The sequence below is a fragment of the Cavia porcellus genome, unplaced genomic scaffold, assembly GCF_034190915.1.
Source record: "Cavia porcellus strain 051 isolate PalLab524CR breed Dunkin Hartley unplaced genomic scaffold, mCavPor4.1 scaffold_9, whole genome shotgun sequence".
NCBI classification, from domain to species: Eukaryota; Metazoa; Chordata; class Mammalia; order Rodentia; family Caviidae; genus Cavia; species Cavia porcellus.
Genome location: NW_026947492.1, coordinates 40,895,091 through 40,912,921, shown reverse-complemented (window position 1 = coordinate 40,912,921; position 17,831 = coordinate 40,895,091). Strand labels below are relative to the sequence as shown.

The following is a 17,831-nucleotide window of genomic DNA, read 5'->3' as shown; positions in this document are numbered from 1 at the left end:
GCTCTAAAGGATACAACAGCAAGTGTGTTTAGGGGTGTTAAATAGCTGACTATATTAATGTTTTTGGTTGGATCATTGAACACAACTGTTTGCAGTCTCACTGTTTGAATGTCCACTTTGTATGGTTTGATACTGTGATTTGAGCAACTATCTCTAAGATGATAATATGTAATCTATTAACTGGTGATTTCTTATTTTTTTTTTTGTAGTTCTGTATTACTTGTACCCTTACACCGCTTTGTTTTGTTTTGTGTTTTTCTCTTTTTCCTTTTAAATAAAATTTTTTTTAAAAAATGAAATTCAGGCTCTAGTAGATGATCTCTGTGTCCCCTTAAAGTAATCCATTCCAATCTAACTTAAAAGTATCAATGGGATACCGTCACAAGTCCAACAGGCACAGTTCACACACACAAAAAAGATCTTTTATTGAGAATAGAACAATTAACAATGCATGTTTTAACAGAACATTGGAAAAACTTAGGTTTTACAAATTTCACATTTACAATTACACGTCATTTTTGCTCTGAGTTACACAGGGAGCATGGAGAAGGTGGCAGGTAAGTACCAGCTGCAGTCCCAGACCTAAAGGTTTCCACTGTGAGCGGGCAGTATTTGCAGACAAACTCATGGTAGAGAGAGAGACGCTTTCCCGATGAATCCCAGGTCAGGAAACACTTTCAGCATTCCTGCTGCCTGGGCTCACTTCTGGTTTATAGAGTTTCTAGGCAGTGTTAGGATGAAACTAGTATCTACTTCTTGACATCACAAAGACAACAAAGATAGGTACATAAGTCATTTGACCTCATTTTGGATTCCCTTTGGACTGAGAAAATGCTGTCCTATGAGAGTAATTTCTTTTAATTTATAGTTTTGTAGGTACTTTAAATTTATAGTTTTGTAGGTAATTTAATTTTTTTCCTATTTTTAAAATTTTCTAATAGCCTCTAATAGACTAGTGTAAGTGACTTCTATTGTTTATTAAAGAGAAACAAACTGTGTAGCCAAGTTCAGGTTCAGGTAACAGCAAAGAGGTCTAAGAATACTGTACAAACTCCTTCTCCCCCAAACCTCAGTTTCCTACTCAGCTACTCTGCTTTCAGGCATGCTTCAGCATGCTTTGCTTTGCTTTCCTGATCTCTCCAGGGCCAGAAGGGAAATAGCTCAGGATGACAGCAGCAACTGTTCTAGCTGGGGAATTAAGCTCCGATCTGCCTGGCACATCTGTCTCTCTAGGTACCACCGTGAGTCACTCAGGACCAGATGGAAGTGATGAAAACATTTGGTCTGTGGAATGAGATTTCTCTGGCAAGTGGGCCCTGAAGAAAAAAGGCTTCTTTAAGGATCCCATATATTTTGGAAGTGACACATGAATTGCTGAGGTGATGTTGATAGTGAGTCTTCTTCTGGGAATTGGTGTGAAAAAAATCTCATTCCTCAGACCAACAGTGTGGAGAAGTGACCTCTCTAGGCAGCTTGGCTGAATGTGAAACCTAAATACAATTATTTCCAGCCTTCTGGAAAGCCTGTTTCCTCATCTCCTGTGAAAGCAGAACAGTGTCCCACCTCATCTTGTTTTTGTGTAATTGCAGGAAAACAGCAGTTATACCTTGCAGCTGAGTCTTGTTTCCTGGATTGTCATGATAGCCTCCATCTGCAGGCAAGGACTTCAGCCAGACCCTGCCACCACAAACGCGCAGGTTCTGACTGTCTGGTGATACTCTTCATCCTCCGTTCTTCTCTCACCTCTTCCTTACTACTTATGGCAGACAATGTACCTTGGAGAAGGTTCAGAAGTACTCAGCTACACCTCTGTTTCTTGCTGATCATTATAATTTAAATGGAAAAGTGTAGGTTAGAACTTTAAAAAACAATGTGCACACACACGGAAAGAAGCTGCAAATCTATCCACAGGATGTTAAAAGAAGTTATCACAAGTCGATGAGACAAGGGGGTGATTTTAATTACTTTTTTTTGTGCTAACACCTTACCGAACAGTGAACCTGTTTTCAGCAGAATTTGCCCTTTTGGGTTGACCATACTCAAAGTGACTCAGTTTTCCTCTGTGAATGCTCAGTCAGTGGTAGGAAAAGCTGAAGACTGTCGTGCAGAAGCTGGAGGCAGTTGACTGTATCTACTCCCATTGGAATGGGGGTTGTGCTTGGTTGTCTTGCGCAAAGATTCAAGGTGCTGTAGTTCACGGCATCTCTTAACTAAGAGATACCGCTGATGCTTGTTGATAGGTGCTAACTTTTAGTTTTCACAGAAAATGAAGCTGGGAGGTTGGGCATTTCCCCAGGGAATCAAGAGTCCTACCACCTCTGCAGGGACTTGTCTGCAGCACTGTACGGATCCTGTGTTAGAGGACAGGTCATTTTCTGATCTCAGCCAGAGTCAGATCTCTCTGGCTGCCTCTTTGCAACCTTCTCTAACTCACTGCCACAATGGGCTCCACAGATGACAGGTCTGTCTTTCCAGACTGGAGTTGAGAGGAAGGAAAGAGCTTACTGGTTGGCACAGTCCTCTGGCCATTGCTCTTTCCTGTCCAAGCCACCCTGAAGGTAGGGGCTGGGGAGGGTGGCCTGTCCTCTGGAGGCTTGAGGGATCTTTGGCACATGCTCAGTAATGCCTTCAGCTCAACCCTGAAGTTCTCATTCAGCCAGCAGTAAATAAAAGGGTTGTAGCAGGTGCTACTCATAGCAAACCAGTGGAAGGCAAAGTAGAGAGCATTGTTAGTGTGGATGACCTTGCTGGACAGGAGGAGGACATAGCAGTTGAGAGGGAACCAGCAGAAGGCAAAGAGGACCACCACCAGCATCAGCATCTTAATGGTCTTCTTCTTCTTGCGCCGCAGGGCAAGGTACTGCTCTGTGGTCACATCGCCAATTGTGTTGCACAGCCACAGCTTCTTGGCCACACGGGTGTAGGCAACAGAGATGATCAGAAGAGGAAGGATATAAAGCAGGATGAAGGTAGCCAGGTCCAAGTACTTCCAAAAAAGGTCAGCAGGCTCAGGAAAGTCTGGTAGGCACAAGGAACGCACAATGTCCTCACTGAGGGGAGGCAGGAGGGAGAGAAACAGAGTGGGACAGGGAAGAAATATGTGTGTGGAAAAGATTCATCCCAGGAAGCAGTGGCCTCTCCCTCCCTTGGGCTCTGGGCGTATCTGTTTCGTACTGCACATTTGATGCTGCAGCCTAATAATCTGATCATACAAGTCTAGGAAAGATAAGGAAGACACTCAAACCTCTCTGCATCCTCTTGCTCTTGAATGGTTCCTGCCCACAGTAGAGATCCAATAGATATTTGTTGAATGAATATAACAGTAGTGAACAAATAAGACTCATCCTTGAGGCAATCTTAGACTTCCCCATGATACTAACTTCCTATCCCTTCAGCTACTTCTTCTTCTTCTTTTTATTTTTTTGTACCAGGGATTGAACTCATGACATCATGCTTGCCAGGCAGGCATTTATGCCACTGAGCTAAGTGTTTGGCCCCTTCAGCCACTTGTTAGTAAGGATCTATTTCATATGGGATGTACCTTGGTCTTCATGTATTGCTAACCATCACTACCAAAAGATGAGTGAAGACCCTTTGCTTCTGTTAGGAAAAAAAGGTGTTCCATGGGTACATGCAGACAGAGAGACTGGATGTTGGAGGCCTGGGTGTGTGTTTCCTTCCAACATCCTAGCATTCATGGAGGAGGTTTTTATAAGCTAGTTGACATCAGCCTGCAGAACCTGTTTCTCCTAACCCTGCTTTTGTCACAGGAGTATGTGCTGGAACACATCACATTGTGACCACAGCAGACCCTGGCAGTGTACTGCCCTACAGCCCCAGGGATCCCTCACCAGTCATAGTGCCAGTCCCCAACTCCAGCCCACGCAGCAAGAAGCAGCTGGCACCTGAAATCTTGCAGATTCTTAGAACTACTACCCTTCCCATAAATTTACCTAGAGACAGAAGTGCCCAGGAGTGCCTGGAGCAGATGATTGACTAACATGAAATGTGAAAGCTTGGTTCCTTTGTCCAAACTTTGTTTAGCAGATTGTTCCAAAGCCCCTGTGCTAGCCCAAAATCCAACCCTGGGTGGTCTCTGCCCCTCCTCATCCTGCCCTCCCCTCACCCATCAGTCCTGGGCTTGTAGTCTTAATAAACCACTTTCATGTATACCTGTGTTTATGGCAGGACTGGTTTGTAAAGAAGTCACCTAAAACAACTGTAAAATGTTTAAAATCACTCTACAATTCTTCCTTGCTTTCCTCATTCAGTAAATGCAGGTTTACGCTTGATACATAGAGAAAGTAACCCAGGTGCTGGAAACACTGAAGTAGCAAATCTAAAGTACAGCCAACTCTTTCTAAACTTACAGTCTAGAGCGATTCAGACATTAGTGATCTGGCCTGTTTAAAAGACAAGTGTTTGAATAAAGGAGATCCTCATTTTGTGAGAACACATGATAAAGAAACCTGAATGAGGAGTAGGGGAGGTGGAGAATCCTCCCTCCAGCACAAACATACCTATGCATTTTATTTCTAAGTCAGGTGAGAATTTAAACCGTGCTCATTTTGACTCCCATCTTAGTCTGTGCGAGCACATGCCCCCTGGTGGCAGAAGTCACCCTGTCCTTGCAGACAAACTGGAAAGAATGAGGAAACAGAAATTGTTGAGAAGAAAAGAGAAAAAGACCAGAAAAGTGCAGATACTGAGCATGAATTAGGGCTCAGCAGAATGGGAGAAGGGTAAGGGGACTGCGAGGCGGGTACTCATAACCCTGAGACTCATGGATCCACACAGCACTCCCGCCATCCTCTGCCAGGGTCCCGGTCAGCTGAGAAAAGGCGGGGATGGGGCAAGTTCCTCTGAGTCCCGGGCTCTTACAAATTCCTCTCACCTGTACTTGAAGGTAAACAATTTCTGGCAGATCGCATGAGGGAGTGAAAAGAATGCAGCCATGATCCAGATCACAGCGATGTAGATGACACCCTTTGTGATTGAGATCCGGGGTTTCAGTGGATGCATAATGACCTGGAAAATAAGCAAATTGCATCATTAGTTGAGGAAGACTGAAGCGAAAAAGAACCCAGATGACACGGCTCATTTGCACACAAGGCAGGTCATATTTATAAAGTTAAAATCCTTTCTGTTCATTGTTGAGCCCCAGGGTGCTAGGAGTCATGCCTCAGACACAGCCTGCCTCCAGGGTAGAAAAGAGGACAGGATGTCATCTGCATTCAGAGTCCTGGCCATTCACAGGCCTCTTGCTGCAGTGGGAGGGGCTGGGGGACTGCCTGTGTGGCTCCCACAGGCAAAGCGGGCTGAGGACAAGCTCATACTCAGCCCCCACCTCCTCGAGATCTCACCTTCCTGTAACTCCACAGCCCTGCGTCTCTGAAGAACTTGGAAAAAGTCTGAGGCCAGTGGACATGAAAAACAAACTCTCTGTTCACGTATCACGGAAAGCAGCATTGAGACGTATTTGGAAGCTCATAGTGCCATATTTGAAAGCTGTTGCTAAAATTGCATAGGACCCAGCTCTCCCATGCCTATAATAAAGCCAATGTTTCTGGCTTCAGACTGAAATGCATCTTGGAACTGTTACTGTATGTCAATCAGTTCTTCTGACAAGCTTAAATAAAGACCTGGGAATTTTAGAATATCTTCATTGTAAGATGAAAGTTATTACTTCTTGAAAGAAAGACAGAGAGAGAGAGAGAGAAAGGAAGGAAGGAAGGAAGGAAGGAAGGAAGGAAGGAAGGAAGGAAGGAAGAATTGGAGGGTAGGTGAGTCCAAGGTGTGAGAAAACAGTTTGTGCTACCTGCCTCAGGTGACATTCTGGATGTGTCCTCAGGATTGTTTCCTCCCAGGATTTTCAGTCTTATGGGAGGATGTGTGGAGACTTCAGAAGCTATTCAACACCTCTCCATTACACTCTTTGCCATCCCTGTCCTTCCTACTTTTTTTCTTCTTTTTTTTGTACCAGGGATTGAACTCATGACCTCACACTTACCAGGCAGGCACCTACACCACTGAGCTAAATTCCTAGCCCCATGCTTTCTACTTTTGTGCTCAAGCTGTGAGGGAAAGTGGCAGCCTAGGCCAGAGACCCCCAAACACTGCTCAGGAACTCCACTAGCTTTGGGTCCAGGCTCTACCTTTGAGTATATGTCACAATGACACAGTCAATGTGTACAACATCGATCAGCAGACCCACTCCTAGCTCCTTGGGTCTACTCTCTTTTTTTTGGGGGGGGGTCTACTCTCAATTAGCTGTGCTAAACTGAGTTAAGAGTAGGTTAGGTAAAACTAACTCAGAGCTCTTATTGAATTAGAGGAGATACAGAAAAAGCAAACTTTAATTTTCAGATCTTCACACTTTCCCCTACAGTACCTACAATATATATAGTTGAGTTTTACAAAAAAATTATTTTAGATCTAAAGCAATCACAAAGTTTATCTAGTCCAATAGTTTATCATATGCATGAATCACTTCAAAAATATTCTTATCAAGTTGTCATCCAAACTTATAGCTACAGGTGGCGATGAAGTTTGCTACCTCACAAGTAGTTTTGCATCTTTGGATATTTCTATTAGAAAATTACTCTTCATATTGAACAATACATTTGTGTCTGCATCTTTTAGTCTCCTATCCCTTGGTGCTTGTTGTACCTCTTGGTGCTACTCAGGATAAATCCCATCGCACTTTGTCCTAGTTGCCCCAGTGATACTGGTCTTACAAGTTCCTTTAAGTCTTCTCAGAGCAGTGTAATCTAGTGATCACTGCATGAGCTCGGAGTCAGACAGATCCTAATTACTAATTCTAACTTAATCACTCACAGTCATGTGATCTTGGGAAAGCCATGCGTGCACTTTTCTGACCTCTTCTCCTTGATTTAGCATAGTCTAAGTATAACATACAGGTAAGTTGAGAGCATGGGTAAAGCACCTCGCATGGAGCCACCCCCTTTCCAAGATGGTCACCCTTGGGTCCTCTTTGGGCTCCCACCACCATATCCACCCATGTGCTTCTGATGGCCTCCCCTCAGTACCACTATCCCCCTTGGTGCTTGGTCCTGCCATCTGGACATCCTGACGTTTTACTTCTCAAAAGTCTGGGACAGTGAACTGTCTTCAACTCAACAGCTTTATCTCTGACCTAAAATTATTTCCTGCACTCTTCATCTGTGATTTTCCAGGTTTGCTTCTCAAAAACAAGTCGGTCAACTTCTGAGCAGAAAAATGCCATCAGTGAGTCTTCATTCGGACAACCAATTGGAAATAGCTTTTTGCAACAAGCAGGACAAAGGGTTTCATATCCCCAAACTATGTGTTCATAACAATCAATAAGAATACAAGTGCACTCACTGAAAACTGGGCTAAGACACTATCTTGAGAGTGTTTCCCACAGACTCCATGAAAACAAGGCCAGAGGGGGAAAGAAAGTGTTGAGCACAGTTGTCTTCACCTGGTGGCGGTCCACAGCGATGGCTGTCAGTGTCAACGCTGAGACATGCAGGGAACAGTACTGGGCAAAGCGGCTTACGTGGCACATGCCTTTCCCGAACACCCACGTGCTGTTCACAAAACGGACCTGGAGACCAGCAAACAGAGGTTAGGACTTTTGACACCCACTTCCAACCCTCAGTGAAACACACCCTGACCATGCTTTTAAGACCATCAGGTGTCAGAAGAGATTCAGAGAGTCATGGGCTTTGTTTGGAGTCAGATCTCCTCACTGTAATAGTTTATTACTGTGCAACCTTAGACAATATATAACCACTCTGAACCTCAGCTTCCTTATTTGAAAAAATGAAATCACTTCAAATAGGCTTAGTATAAAGTCTGAAAAAGGTGAAAAAAAATCTGGTAAATTGTTAGAAGGCCATTACTACAAATCAGTAGTAGGCATTTTATGTGTAATAAAATTCCTTTTTGGCCCCAGATATTTCAGTCTATTGAGGAGACATATCTGAAAAATCACAATACACTGTATGGGCTGTGTAGGGAAGTCTAGGTTAAGCCAATATTGCAACTTTTAGTCTTGGAAGGAGATGCAGGGGTTTAGAGAGGTGTTTTGGTTTGGGTGTAGATCTCCCCCCAAAACCTCATGCAGTTTTAGATGTTTTTTGGTTTGTTTGTTTGTTTGTTTTTTTTTTTTTTTGAGGGAAGGAGGTAGCAGGATCTAGAGTATGTGATTCATAGTGCAATACTGGGGTTAAGGGTACTATAGCCACCCTAGGGTGGGTAGCCTGCATATAATATAAGGGACTAAGGGACCAAAAGGTTTCTCTCTCTCTCTCTCTCTCTCTCTCTCTCTCTCTCTCTCTCTCTCTCTCTCTGTTATTGCTGTCTTCACCAGCAAGAACTGTTGTTCCTCTGCAACGCAGCCAGCTGATTATGAACTGAAACCTCAATAAACTGTGAAATAAATAAACCTTTCCTCCCTTCACTTGTAGGTGTTGGGTATTATGTCTCAGCAATGAAAGAAAAGTAATTAAGAGAAGAGGTGTGGGTCAGAATGGAGAGAGCTGGGGCCCAGGAACCATGTTAATCCTCCTCTGCATCATCTTGCACTGTTTAGTATTTGAATGGTTATGAGTAATATGTCATGCTTGGGAGGCATAAGGCCTGATTCTGATCAAGGGCTTTCCAACCCAGGCTGAGAAGCACCCAGATAACTTGACTAAAAGAAGGAAAGTGGGCAATACCCTATGGAGGCCCAGACAGAGGACAATGGATCAGTGGATGGAGTGGGAGTTGGCAGGGGAAAGAGGGAAGATACAGAGAGAAACAAGGAAAGTCATCCCAATAGAAAGAGTATGATGCAGAGATCTACAGCCAAGTTTTTGCCAGTTACTTTGTCACCATAGGCAGGGCACATAAGCCCTCTGAGCCTCCCTATCTTCATCTGTAAAACAGGGTCACATTTCCACAGGGTTCTCATGAAAATCAGACAAGATAGAATACCTACTAAAGAAGTGACCCTGTAAACCGCCACTGTGACAACACAGGGTACATTTGAGAGAGGAACGGTTTGCGCATGTGGACACTGGAACAAAAAGCACTGATGCTACATCAGAAACCCCAGGGCCAGAGAAAGCCTAGCTAGGATCATGAACCAAGGACGTGGGATCACAGGCTTTACTTCTCCCGTGTGGGGGAGGTTCAGCGAGGAGTCAGTTAAGGGTTTTTTGAACAGTTCAGACATTAAAGAGTGAGGAGTTTTCAGCCATGCCTGCATCTCTCCTGACAATGATCAAATCCAAACCTCAAATAGATTTCAAACCTATTCCCTCTTCTTCAGTCTCAAGGCCATGGCCCTGTTACAGCCGCCTAGCAGCTTTCCCTCTTCTCCAGTTATGAGTTCTTGTAATTCAGCCTTCACACTGCTGGCAATGTGTTTCCTAACCAAAACATCAGATTGTTGCCAGCTTTCTTCTGAACATCATCCTGCTCTCAGATGCCTCAGGACCATCCGGGCCATGCAGACCCGGCCCTGGCCTCTCTGGCTGGCCCATCTTGTGCCTCCTTCACTTATGTGCCTCTGTCTCTATTTCAGCCAAACTGAGAAACAGAATGTTTCTTCAACACATTGTGAACTTGGAGACCTCCTTGCCTTTGTTTATAACCGCCCCTTGGCTACACTGAGCATTCATCTCAACCTGAGAAATTGCTATTCATTCAGGCCTCACTGAAATGCTAGGGTCTTTGCAAAGTCTCTTTTGACTCTGTCATGGGACTTGGGGAGTCAAAATAAAAGGCTTTCTCCTGCAGGTTCTACTATGTTCTACATATGTCTCTTGTTTGCTGTTTTTTCAGTGATCAGAACTGGATTTCATTTGCAGTGTGTGAAGTAGCTGGGAAGGGAGACCAGAGACATAGGGCACTGTTGCCAGACAGCTAAAGTAGATGTCTTAGCCCACTTCAGAGCCTGTGCTGAGCAAGGCTGAGGGATTAGAAGGCCATCCCCTGCACCCCTTCCCGCCATGGCCAGCACTTTGTAAACTCTAAAAAGAGTTTGGATTGGGCAGTTCCACGGGTCAGGTTCAAAGCCAAGCTTCTTTGACTCTTGCTGGGAGAATGGAGGAGTATGTGCTGAGTTTTCAGGACCTTGACATCCTCTCTTGTGAGAAATCCTCTGGAGCAGGGTTTTCAGCTATCAACTATAGCTAATTGAAACCCAATCTGTGGCCTCCTCAATCCTCTTGTGTCTGGGGCAGGTCCCCACAGGCTGACTCTGGGAAGAGGCACCGAGGCCATGCCTAGGGACCTTCTGGTTCTCACCCTGGGTGGCCTTGCCCCACCTCAGCACTGTCCATTCTCAGGTCAGAAATCAAAGAAGGAGCCAAGGACAGCCAGAAATCTTTCTCATGCATCAAGGGAGCAGAGCAGATATGATTTAGAAGCCTCTTTGTCCTTGGTTAGTGCCTAGACAATTCAGAGTGGCCCCCAGTAGGCTACATATAAGGTAGAAAGAGAATAGGAAAAATCCATGATCTAGAGCAATGGAAGCTGAACACGGGCCAGAAAGTCCTCCACTTCCATGAGTGTCTGCTGGACAGACCACTGCACCTGACTTAGGGAATGCAGTTTGCATCCCATTTCTGCCTGTTACTGGTCAGGCAGCCTTGGACAAGGGATTGAACCTCTCTGTGCCTTAGTTTCCTTATCTGCAGAATGTGATTAATGTTCTCATAAAAGAGAATGGAGAAAGAATGTAAGGGTACTTGGAAGATGTAAGGCTTAGAAAGACATCAACACAGGCAGGCAGATGGACTTGCAGGACTTTTCATTCTCTCTCTCTCTCTCTCTCTCTCTCTCTCTCTCTCTCTCTCTCTCTCTCTGTGTGTGTGTGTGTGTGTGTGTGTGTGTGTTGGGCAGAAAAACAGAGATGTAGAGACAAGAGGGAAATTCAGAATCTGCTTTTGTAGTAACTCAAATAACAATAAAGTCACTCAATACACTGGAAAATGTAACTCAGGTTATAGAAACATGCTGTACAACAGCGTTATGATTGCTCAATCACTATCCTCACAGTTCCAGTTCATGCATGAGTACTGCACTCCTGGGTCACAGAAGGACAGAAATGGCACCAGTAATGGGCAGCCAGGGGCTGGGGAGGAAGCCATCCACCACCAGTGTGCAGTGCCCTGGACCTGCCCCAGCTCTGCTGCCCAAGTCCACCACATTCTCGGTGCTCCCCAGCATTGACCTCATATATACAGCCTCATTGTCAAACCATAGAAGAGAAATGCAATGTAAATAAGCAGTCTGGGAAAAGGCACTTAGGCTCCCTAACTGATTAGCAGTTGTTTGCTATTTCAGTAGTAACACAAAGTGGCACCCGGTATGGGTGGGGAAAGGAATTTCATAGGCTGCACTTATGTGAGCTTTGGTGGCCTAATAATCTCTGCTAACATTTCAGAGCTATTGCTTGGTAATTGAAAAAGCCCATGTCCAGTGAGATTAACCAGCAGATAGTCAAGCACGCATAAGGGGCTGCAGATTCTCAAATCACTGACCCAGTGCCATAAGCGTGTAGAAGCTCTGGTTTTAAAAAGTAAGGTCAGTAAAGAAGGGTAAAGGCAGGGAAGGGATGAGGGATAGTACAGGGGCCGAGGGGCTGCCAAAAGAGTTACAAGAAGAAAAGGAGAAGAGAGGAGAGAAACAGGCATCAGACAGAGTAAGAAAAACAGGAGACAACTGAGGGATGAGAAATAGATGAATAACAGCAGAGAAAAGAGATTTCAGTGGGGATGGGAGATGGGGCAGGAGCACTCAGGCTGGGGAGGAGAGTACCGGAGTATTTGAGAGAGGACACAGCAGGCCTGGGCAGAGCCCTTACCAAAGTGAAGGGCGTGTTGAGCAGTGTGATCATGATGTCCGCCACCGCCAGGTTGACGATGAACAGGCTGGTGGCCGAGTGCATTCGCTGGTTCTTGAAGATGACATGACAGACCAGGACGTTGCCGAAGAGCGAGAAGATGATGATGAAGGAGTAAGCCACGATGAGCAGAGCTTTCACCGTGGGCTTCTGCGACTCCGCCCCGTAGCGCCTCCGACCCACGAAGTTCTGCCAGTCGGAGAAGGTGTAGTTGTTCCAGAAGAAGCGGGAGGCGTTGGGGACCCCCAGGGCCGCCTCCAGGCTCTGCTCCTCTGCCTGGCCCTCGGGGATCTCCGTGGCTCTCGCCGAGTGGAGGAGGAGGAGCAGCAAGCAGGGAGGGACCATTGTGCCGGGGCCCAGGCCCGGCAGCGCAAGGTCCCGAGGTCCGCGCCGGGCTCGGTGCGCACGGTCCGGCGCGGGGAGCGAGGCGCCCAGGCGGTCGCGCCTTGGCGTCCGGACCGCGGAGCCCCGCGTGCATTCACTCGCTCTCTTGCTCGCTCGGGATTCTTTCTGCACTTTTATAGCTCTGCTCCCACCCGGTGCTAGCGAGGGCCTTTGCCTATTGGGCAGCGCAGCGTCTCTTGGGGCGACGGTGACGCGCTGGGGCTGACAAGCCTGGCTGGGCGCCCCGTGCCAGGCTGCGCGGCTGCGGTGCCCACGTCCAGCCCACTCCCACTCCCACTCGGGCGGTGCCGCGCGGCTGCTTCTCAAGCACACATTCTCTCGGCTTCTGCTGAGCCTCGGCTAAAGGAAGCTTGTGGGCAAAAGCACCCAGGGAGGCGAGTTGCGAATAAGTGGGGCCAGCTACAACCCTAGCTCGGGCTGAGTGTACTCTGTCAGGGAGAAGGTTCAGCTCTGTTTGTTAGTACCTCAGCTGTAACACGGTGCAGTTTCAGGTTGAGGTGGATAAAGGCACCCTAGTGGATCCGGGAACAAGGCGAGCAATGAAATAGAGACGAAATTCGAGTTACTACTCTTTGACAGTCCCCAGGAACACGACGCGGGGAGATTTATTTTGCAAGGGAACTGTTTAGAATAGTTGTCCTGATGGATTGGAAGAATCAGAGAATATGAGGTTAGCTGTGCCCCCCCCCCTTGGGAGACAGTGAGTTCCCTGCCAAGAGGAGTGGGAAGTTGTACCTGTAGGGGGTGTTATGAGCCACGCTGCTTTTCAGACCCCACCTACTTCTCCAAGAAACCTTAAATTCGGTTCATTTGTCTTCACTCCTACTGTGAAGTCTGTCTCAGTCCCCATTCCCTTGCCATCCACTTGCCTGACCTTTTCGTTAAGACTTTGTGCTCTGGATTCGGAGTCTAAACCCACTTTGTAATTGTGAGATCTTGCACAAGTTCTGGCAGTGGTTTACCGCCTTCCTTTTCCCTTTCTCTAAGCAAGGTGTTTAGAGACCCCCGTGTAGTTCTCCCACCAGAAATTTGTTGACTACTTGTAGCTATACCCTTAACTCTCCATTCTGAGGTCCTAGTTAGACTCTAGTGTCTCATCTGTCTTGGCTGAGCAATGCCTTTGGGTTGATACCCAAATATAGAACTCAAGCTCAGGTTCTTTTGATGCTGTGCACTTGGTCCCAGGAAAAAGCCTGCACTTTTGCCCAACCTAAACTATGGAGAACAGTCCCCTATCTCACCGAAGTCCTCTTTCCTCTCTCAGCCTCAAATGGAAGCTCTAGACATCTCTCTGTTTGGGACATTTCTGGGAGCATTAGGCATCAGCTTTTGCATCCTCTTTGAACTCCAACTAGATAGGCCAAACTCTTGTTGATAAACAATCAGAAAGTGGCCTGATAAGTGCCACCATAGTAAAATACAAGGTGCACTATGCAGGTTGGAGAATCAGGAAAGTCTCATCAGAGTAATACCTCATCTCAGTCCTGACAGACAGCAGGAGACAGGTCACAGAGGAGAAGGAGGAAGAGGAGGTGGAGGAAGAGGAAGGGGGAAGAATACGGAGAACTCCACTGGAAAGGAGTCATGGTCTACTCACAGACATGCACATGAGCAGGTTATTATACAAAGTGAGTGAAGAGAGCTTGGAGAGTTTTACAGGGACCTAAAACTGAGGGCCTCATAGGTCATGCCAACAATTTGAACAATTTCCCAGGGACAACAGGAATGCATGGAAGGGTGTCAAGAAAAGACCGACACGATTAGGCTTGCATTTCAGGCAGAACAGCTTGGCATATCAGTGGAGAATGGAGAGACCATGGCTTGAAATAGGAATGAAAGTTGTTTAAGTGATCTAAGAGTAGAGGGGGGGGGACCTGAGCCAAGGTGCTGGCAGGAGAACAAGAAAGGGGGTCTGAGGTCGGAGGGCAGAATAAAAGACAATTATGAAATTTAGTTTGGTGTGTCAAACACAAAAGCATTAAAAGATCTTTGGATATCAATTTCTCCCAGAGCATTTAACCTTTCTCCCTAATTTATCTACAAGTTCAGAGAAATCCACTCTTATCTCCACTTTCTGACGTCACATTCACCCTCAAGCCACTGTGTCTGGAGAAGATGGTGAGTAGATGATCTTCAGTTCTTCTGATGGATGAGGCACTTCCCACAGGACTGTGTAACTGGAAGAGCAGATTATATGACTGACCCCAGAAGGCAAATACAATTCCTGTATTCGACTACAGGACCAAATCCATAACTCAAGAGCTTGAATAGACTTGTTCCATCAAGACCATCTCATACAGGCAAGGCTGGAATAGGATGACAGTTTAGAAAGCAGAATCCTATCAGTAGAATTTTGCCAGTCTCAAGAAAAAGCATCCCAGTAGAAGAGTTGCAGTGTGCATCAAGCACAAAGACCAAAGGTTGGCAGCACCTTTCCTAAAGTCTCTTCCAGGTACCCTAAGTGGTGCTGTGTACGGACATATTGTTAACCTGGGCCACCTAAACTAGTGACTTCAGTTTGATTGCTTACTCATCCTACCCACCCTGGAGATAGGAGAACTTTCATGCATGGTGCCTGAAACTTTCTCTTTGAAAGAAGGGCTGAGGTACTTTAGTTCTCAGCTTTTCTTTGAAGCACATCACAGGACAGATTCTAGTACATAGGTTTATTTAGGAAGAGAAGAAAAACATCAGTGAGGGAGGGGAGAAGTGAAAAAATGAAGGGAAGGTGGCCAATGAAGAGCTTGTTATCTAGCTGGCTGCCAGTGTGGGGGACTCCAGCTTCACTGCAGTTGAAACGCCAGTATCAAGCATGGACACCTGTTCTCCAAATAAGTGGGTGAGGACCCTGTGACATCTACACGTGGACCCCTGTTAGGCATCGGTTGAAGGCTTCTCCCAGAATGCATTAATTCTCTTGAGCTTTTGGCCTTCCAGCAGGCACTCACAATAAACACAAGAGGCTGAAGATGGCCCACAGCAAGTGCTATAAAGAGGAAGGGGTTTTGAAACTATCTAAGGGAAGCAGGAAACCTAGAATCACTTTCTTTTCTCTTCCCTATGGATTCAGCTCTGCATTCATGCCAGGCATCCTGAATCCCCAGCCCAGCACTGATGCCCCAGCTTATCCTGAACTTCTCAGACAATCCAGTCTTTAATGAAGCAAAAATAGCCACTCTAAGGCTAGGTTATTAGAAATTCTTTCCACAGATGCTGTGTATTATCATCGCTAAGCAATTACAAGAAGACACAACTGCTGCTGCAAAACGAACCAACTCCTTTTATACATTCTGAATAAAACCAAGTACACTACGTATAGTTAGTATGTGTTAAATAGTAATTAGATGTCTATATCTCCAATAAGATATTAAACATATCAAAGTACAGAGTTTAGTGTTGATTCATATATATATATATATATATATTTTTTTTTTTTTTTTTAAGACAGGGTCTCACTATGTAGCCTAGGCAAGCCTGAAACTTGTGGCAATCCTCTTACCTCAGCCTCCTGAGTGATGGGATTATAGGCATACAACACCTGACTTCTTAGATGTTTTTTTGTTGTTGTCTGTTTCATTTCATTGTATAGTCTTTTATGAGGTAGGGTTTCACTCTGTGGTTTAGGCTGGCCTTGAACTCACTTTGTATCCCAGGCTAGTCTCAAACTCACTGCAGTCCTCCAGCCTCAGCCTCCCAAGTGCTGGCATTGCAGGTATGCATCACCATGCCTGGCTTTTGAAGATGGTTTTGAAGAGAAAAAAAAAAAGACATTAAATCATTCCATAAATGTTTTAATAAAAATGAGACAAAGAATTATAGAATATACAGAGGCCTTCAAAAAAGATGTTTCTGATAAGCCTCATTACACCAATTTTTCTGATACCACAAACAATGCTCATTTAATTCACTATTGTTTTCTATAAAGGTTGTACTTGAATTAAAACCTCACCACACCCATAATTCCCTTTAGCATCAATCTCAATGATACAAGGGAAGAGAATGCCATCAGCACAGTGCAACTGAACATTAGACTGGAGTGCCTATGAGTGAATCAGCATTTGTTTGTTTGTTCATTTGTTTGTTTTAATTGCAGTCATGTCAGCATACTTGGATTAAAAGGAAACAAATATACCTGATAAGATATACTTAAATAAAAATGCAAAGTATATGGACAGGCTAAGCCAGGAATTGCTCTCCAAGTTCTGGTAGGTTGGACCCACAGAGTAAAAATAACTGAAAGGTATATTTAAGTCCAATTTATAGCTTGTGATCCCAAATCAAATTTTAAGTTGCTTGAATTTACTTCACACTTCTACATGGAAAGTTTTGTAAATGATGGCTTAGGTCTTAGGCTGTGCCAATCCATGTAAACCATAATGTTAGCTATACCATAGGATGTCTAGGTAGTTTCCAGTATGCCACCTGACATAACCTGGTCCTCTTGAATCAAATGATTCCCCCAAGTGATCCCAGCTACCTCCGTAAGTTTAACCATCCATCACTCATCAGTAACTCCAAGATCTGTAGCTCTATTTACTGCCTCTGCGGAAAGCACCAAAACCATGGTCCATATTCACTGTTTAAAGCTCTGGATCTGCATTATATATTCACCATTGACCAGATGTTCTCATCTGGAATAACGGCATATTTAAAGTTCAGCAAGCTCCAAACTAAGCTCATTATAGTCCATTCTATCCTCCTCCTTATATTTCTCTTCCTGTTTACTTGGGGTGAGAATCTTGGAGCCATCTCACACCTCACCAATTACATGGTGCTATTTATTTGAAGGTACTGTTTCTCACCCACTACCATCATCTCTGCCATTCCAGGACCAGAAAAACTGTTTTTTTTTTAAGACCCAGTTCAAAGGTCGCTTTCCTGTGAAGACACTGATCTTCTTGGCTGCCAGAATCCCTGGGCGAGCAAGGTTAGGTTCCTTCAATCTATTGTTTTAACAGTGTCCCTGTATGTGAACCATTCTCTGATACTGCACTTCCTTTTCATGGTTTCATTGCCTGCCACAGGACTGTCTTTTTCACTAAATTGTCATGTCCCCCAGGCCACAAATTACTTTAATGTTCCTCCTATGACCTAGCCCAGGATCCAGAAAGGGCACATGAGCACAATTGTGGTAGAGATCTGGAATCACAGACAATCCAGGATGTAAAATTTTCTCTGAATATTACTTTATTTATCTACTAGGATCCTGGGGTATATCTAATCATTTAAAATTACATAAGCTTCTTCCATCTTCTATATGTAAAACTTACCTTCTGTGAAAATAACTATTTTCTGGTTCTGTTGTTGATTATCCACTTAAAATGAACATTTTTTTCTTCAGAACAGGAGTAAAGACAGAGCTTCTCTAGTGGGTAGAGCCACGGGATTGATGTTTTGAAAGAGATTTTTCATAATTCTGTAAATTGAATCACATATCTTAGCACCAGCTCTAATTCTATGTGTTTGCTATTGAGCTATTTTTTTCCTTATTATCTCTGCTGTGTGCTTTCTTTCAAACCAAGTCCTTAGAATGTGAAAGAGG

The 17,831-nt window shown here is 44.9% G+C and overlaps 1 protein-coding gene across 1 annotated transcript; it reads right to left on the bottom strand.

Annotated features, from left to right (window-relative positions):
- Nucleotides 1-400: 400 nt before the first annotated feature.
- Gpr83 (G protein-coupled receptor 83) lies at nt 401-13,588 on the bottom strand. Its single transcript, XM_003468541.5, has 4 exons — nt 11,846-13,588; nt 7,466-7,591; nt 4,895-5,028; nt 401-3,050 (listed from the first exon to the last, which is right to left on the bottom strand). Exons 1-4 carry the CDS (start codon nt 12,227-12,229, stop codon nt 2,426-2,428), a joined length of 1,269 nt encoding a protein of 422 aa, XP_003468589.1. The 5' UTR covers nt 12,230-13,588; the 3' UTR covers nt 401-2,425.
- Between the last annotated feature and the right edge of the window lie 4,243 nt (nt 13,589-17,831).

Coding starts and splice junctions, on each gene's coding strand:
- Gpr83 (XM_003468541.5), bottom strand. CDS start 12,229: ATGGTCCCTCCCTGCTTGCTGCTCCTCCTCCTCCACTCGGCGAGAGCC. Junction 5,029..7,465: donor TCGCTGTGGACCGCCACCAG/GTGAAGACAACT, acceptor CTTATTTTCCAG/GTCATTATGCATCCACTGAA. Junction 3,051..4,894: donor TTGTTTACCTTCAAGTACAG/GTGAGAGGAATT, acceptor GCCTCCCCTCAG/TGAGGACATTGTGCGTTCCT.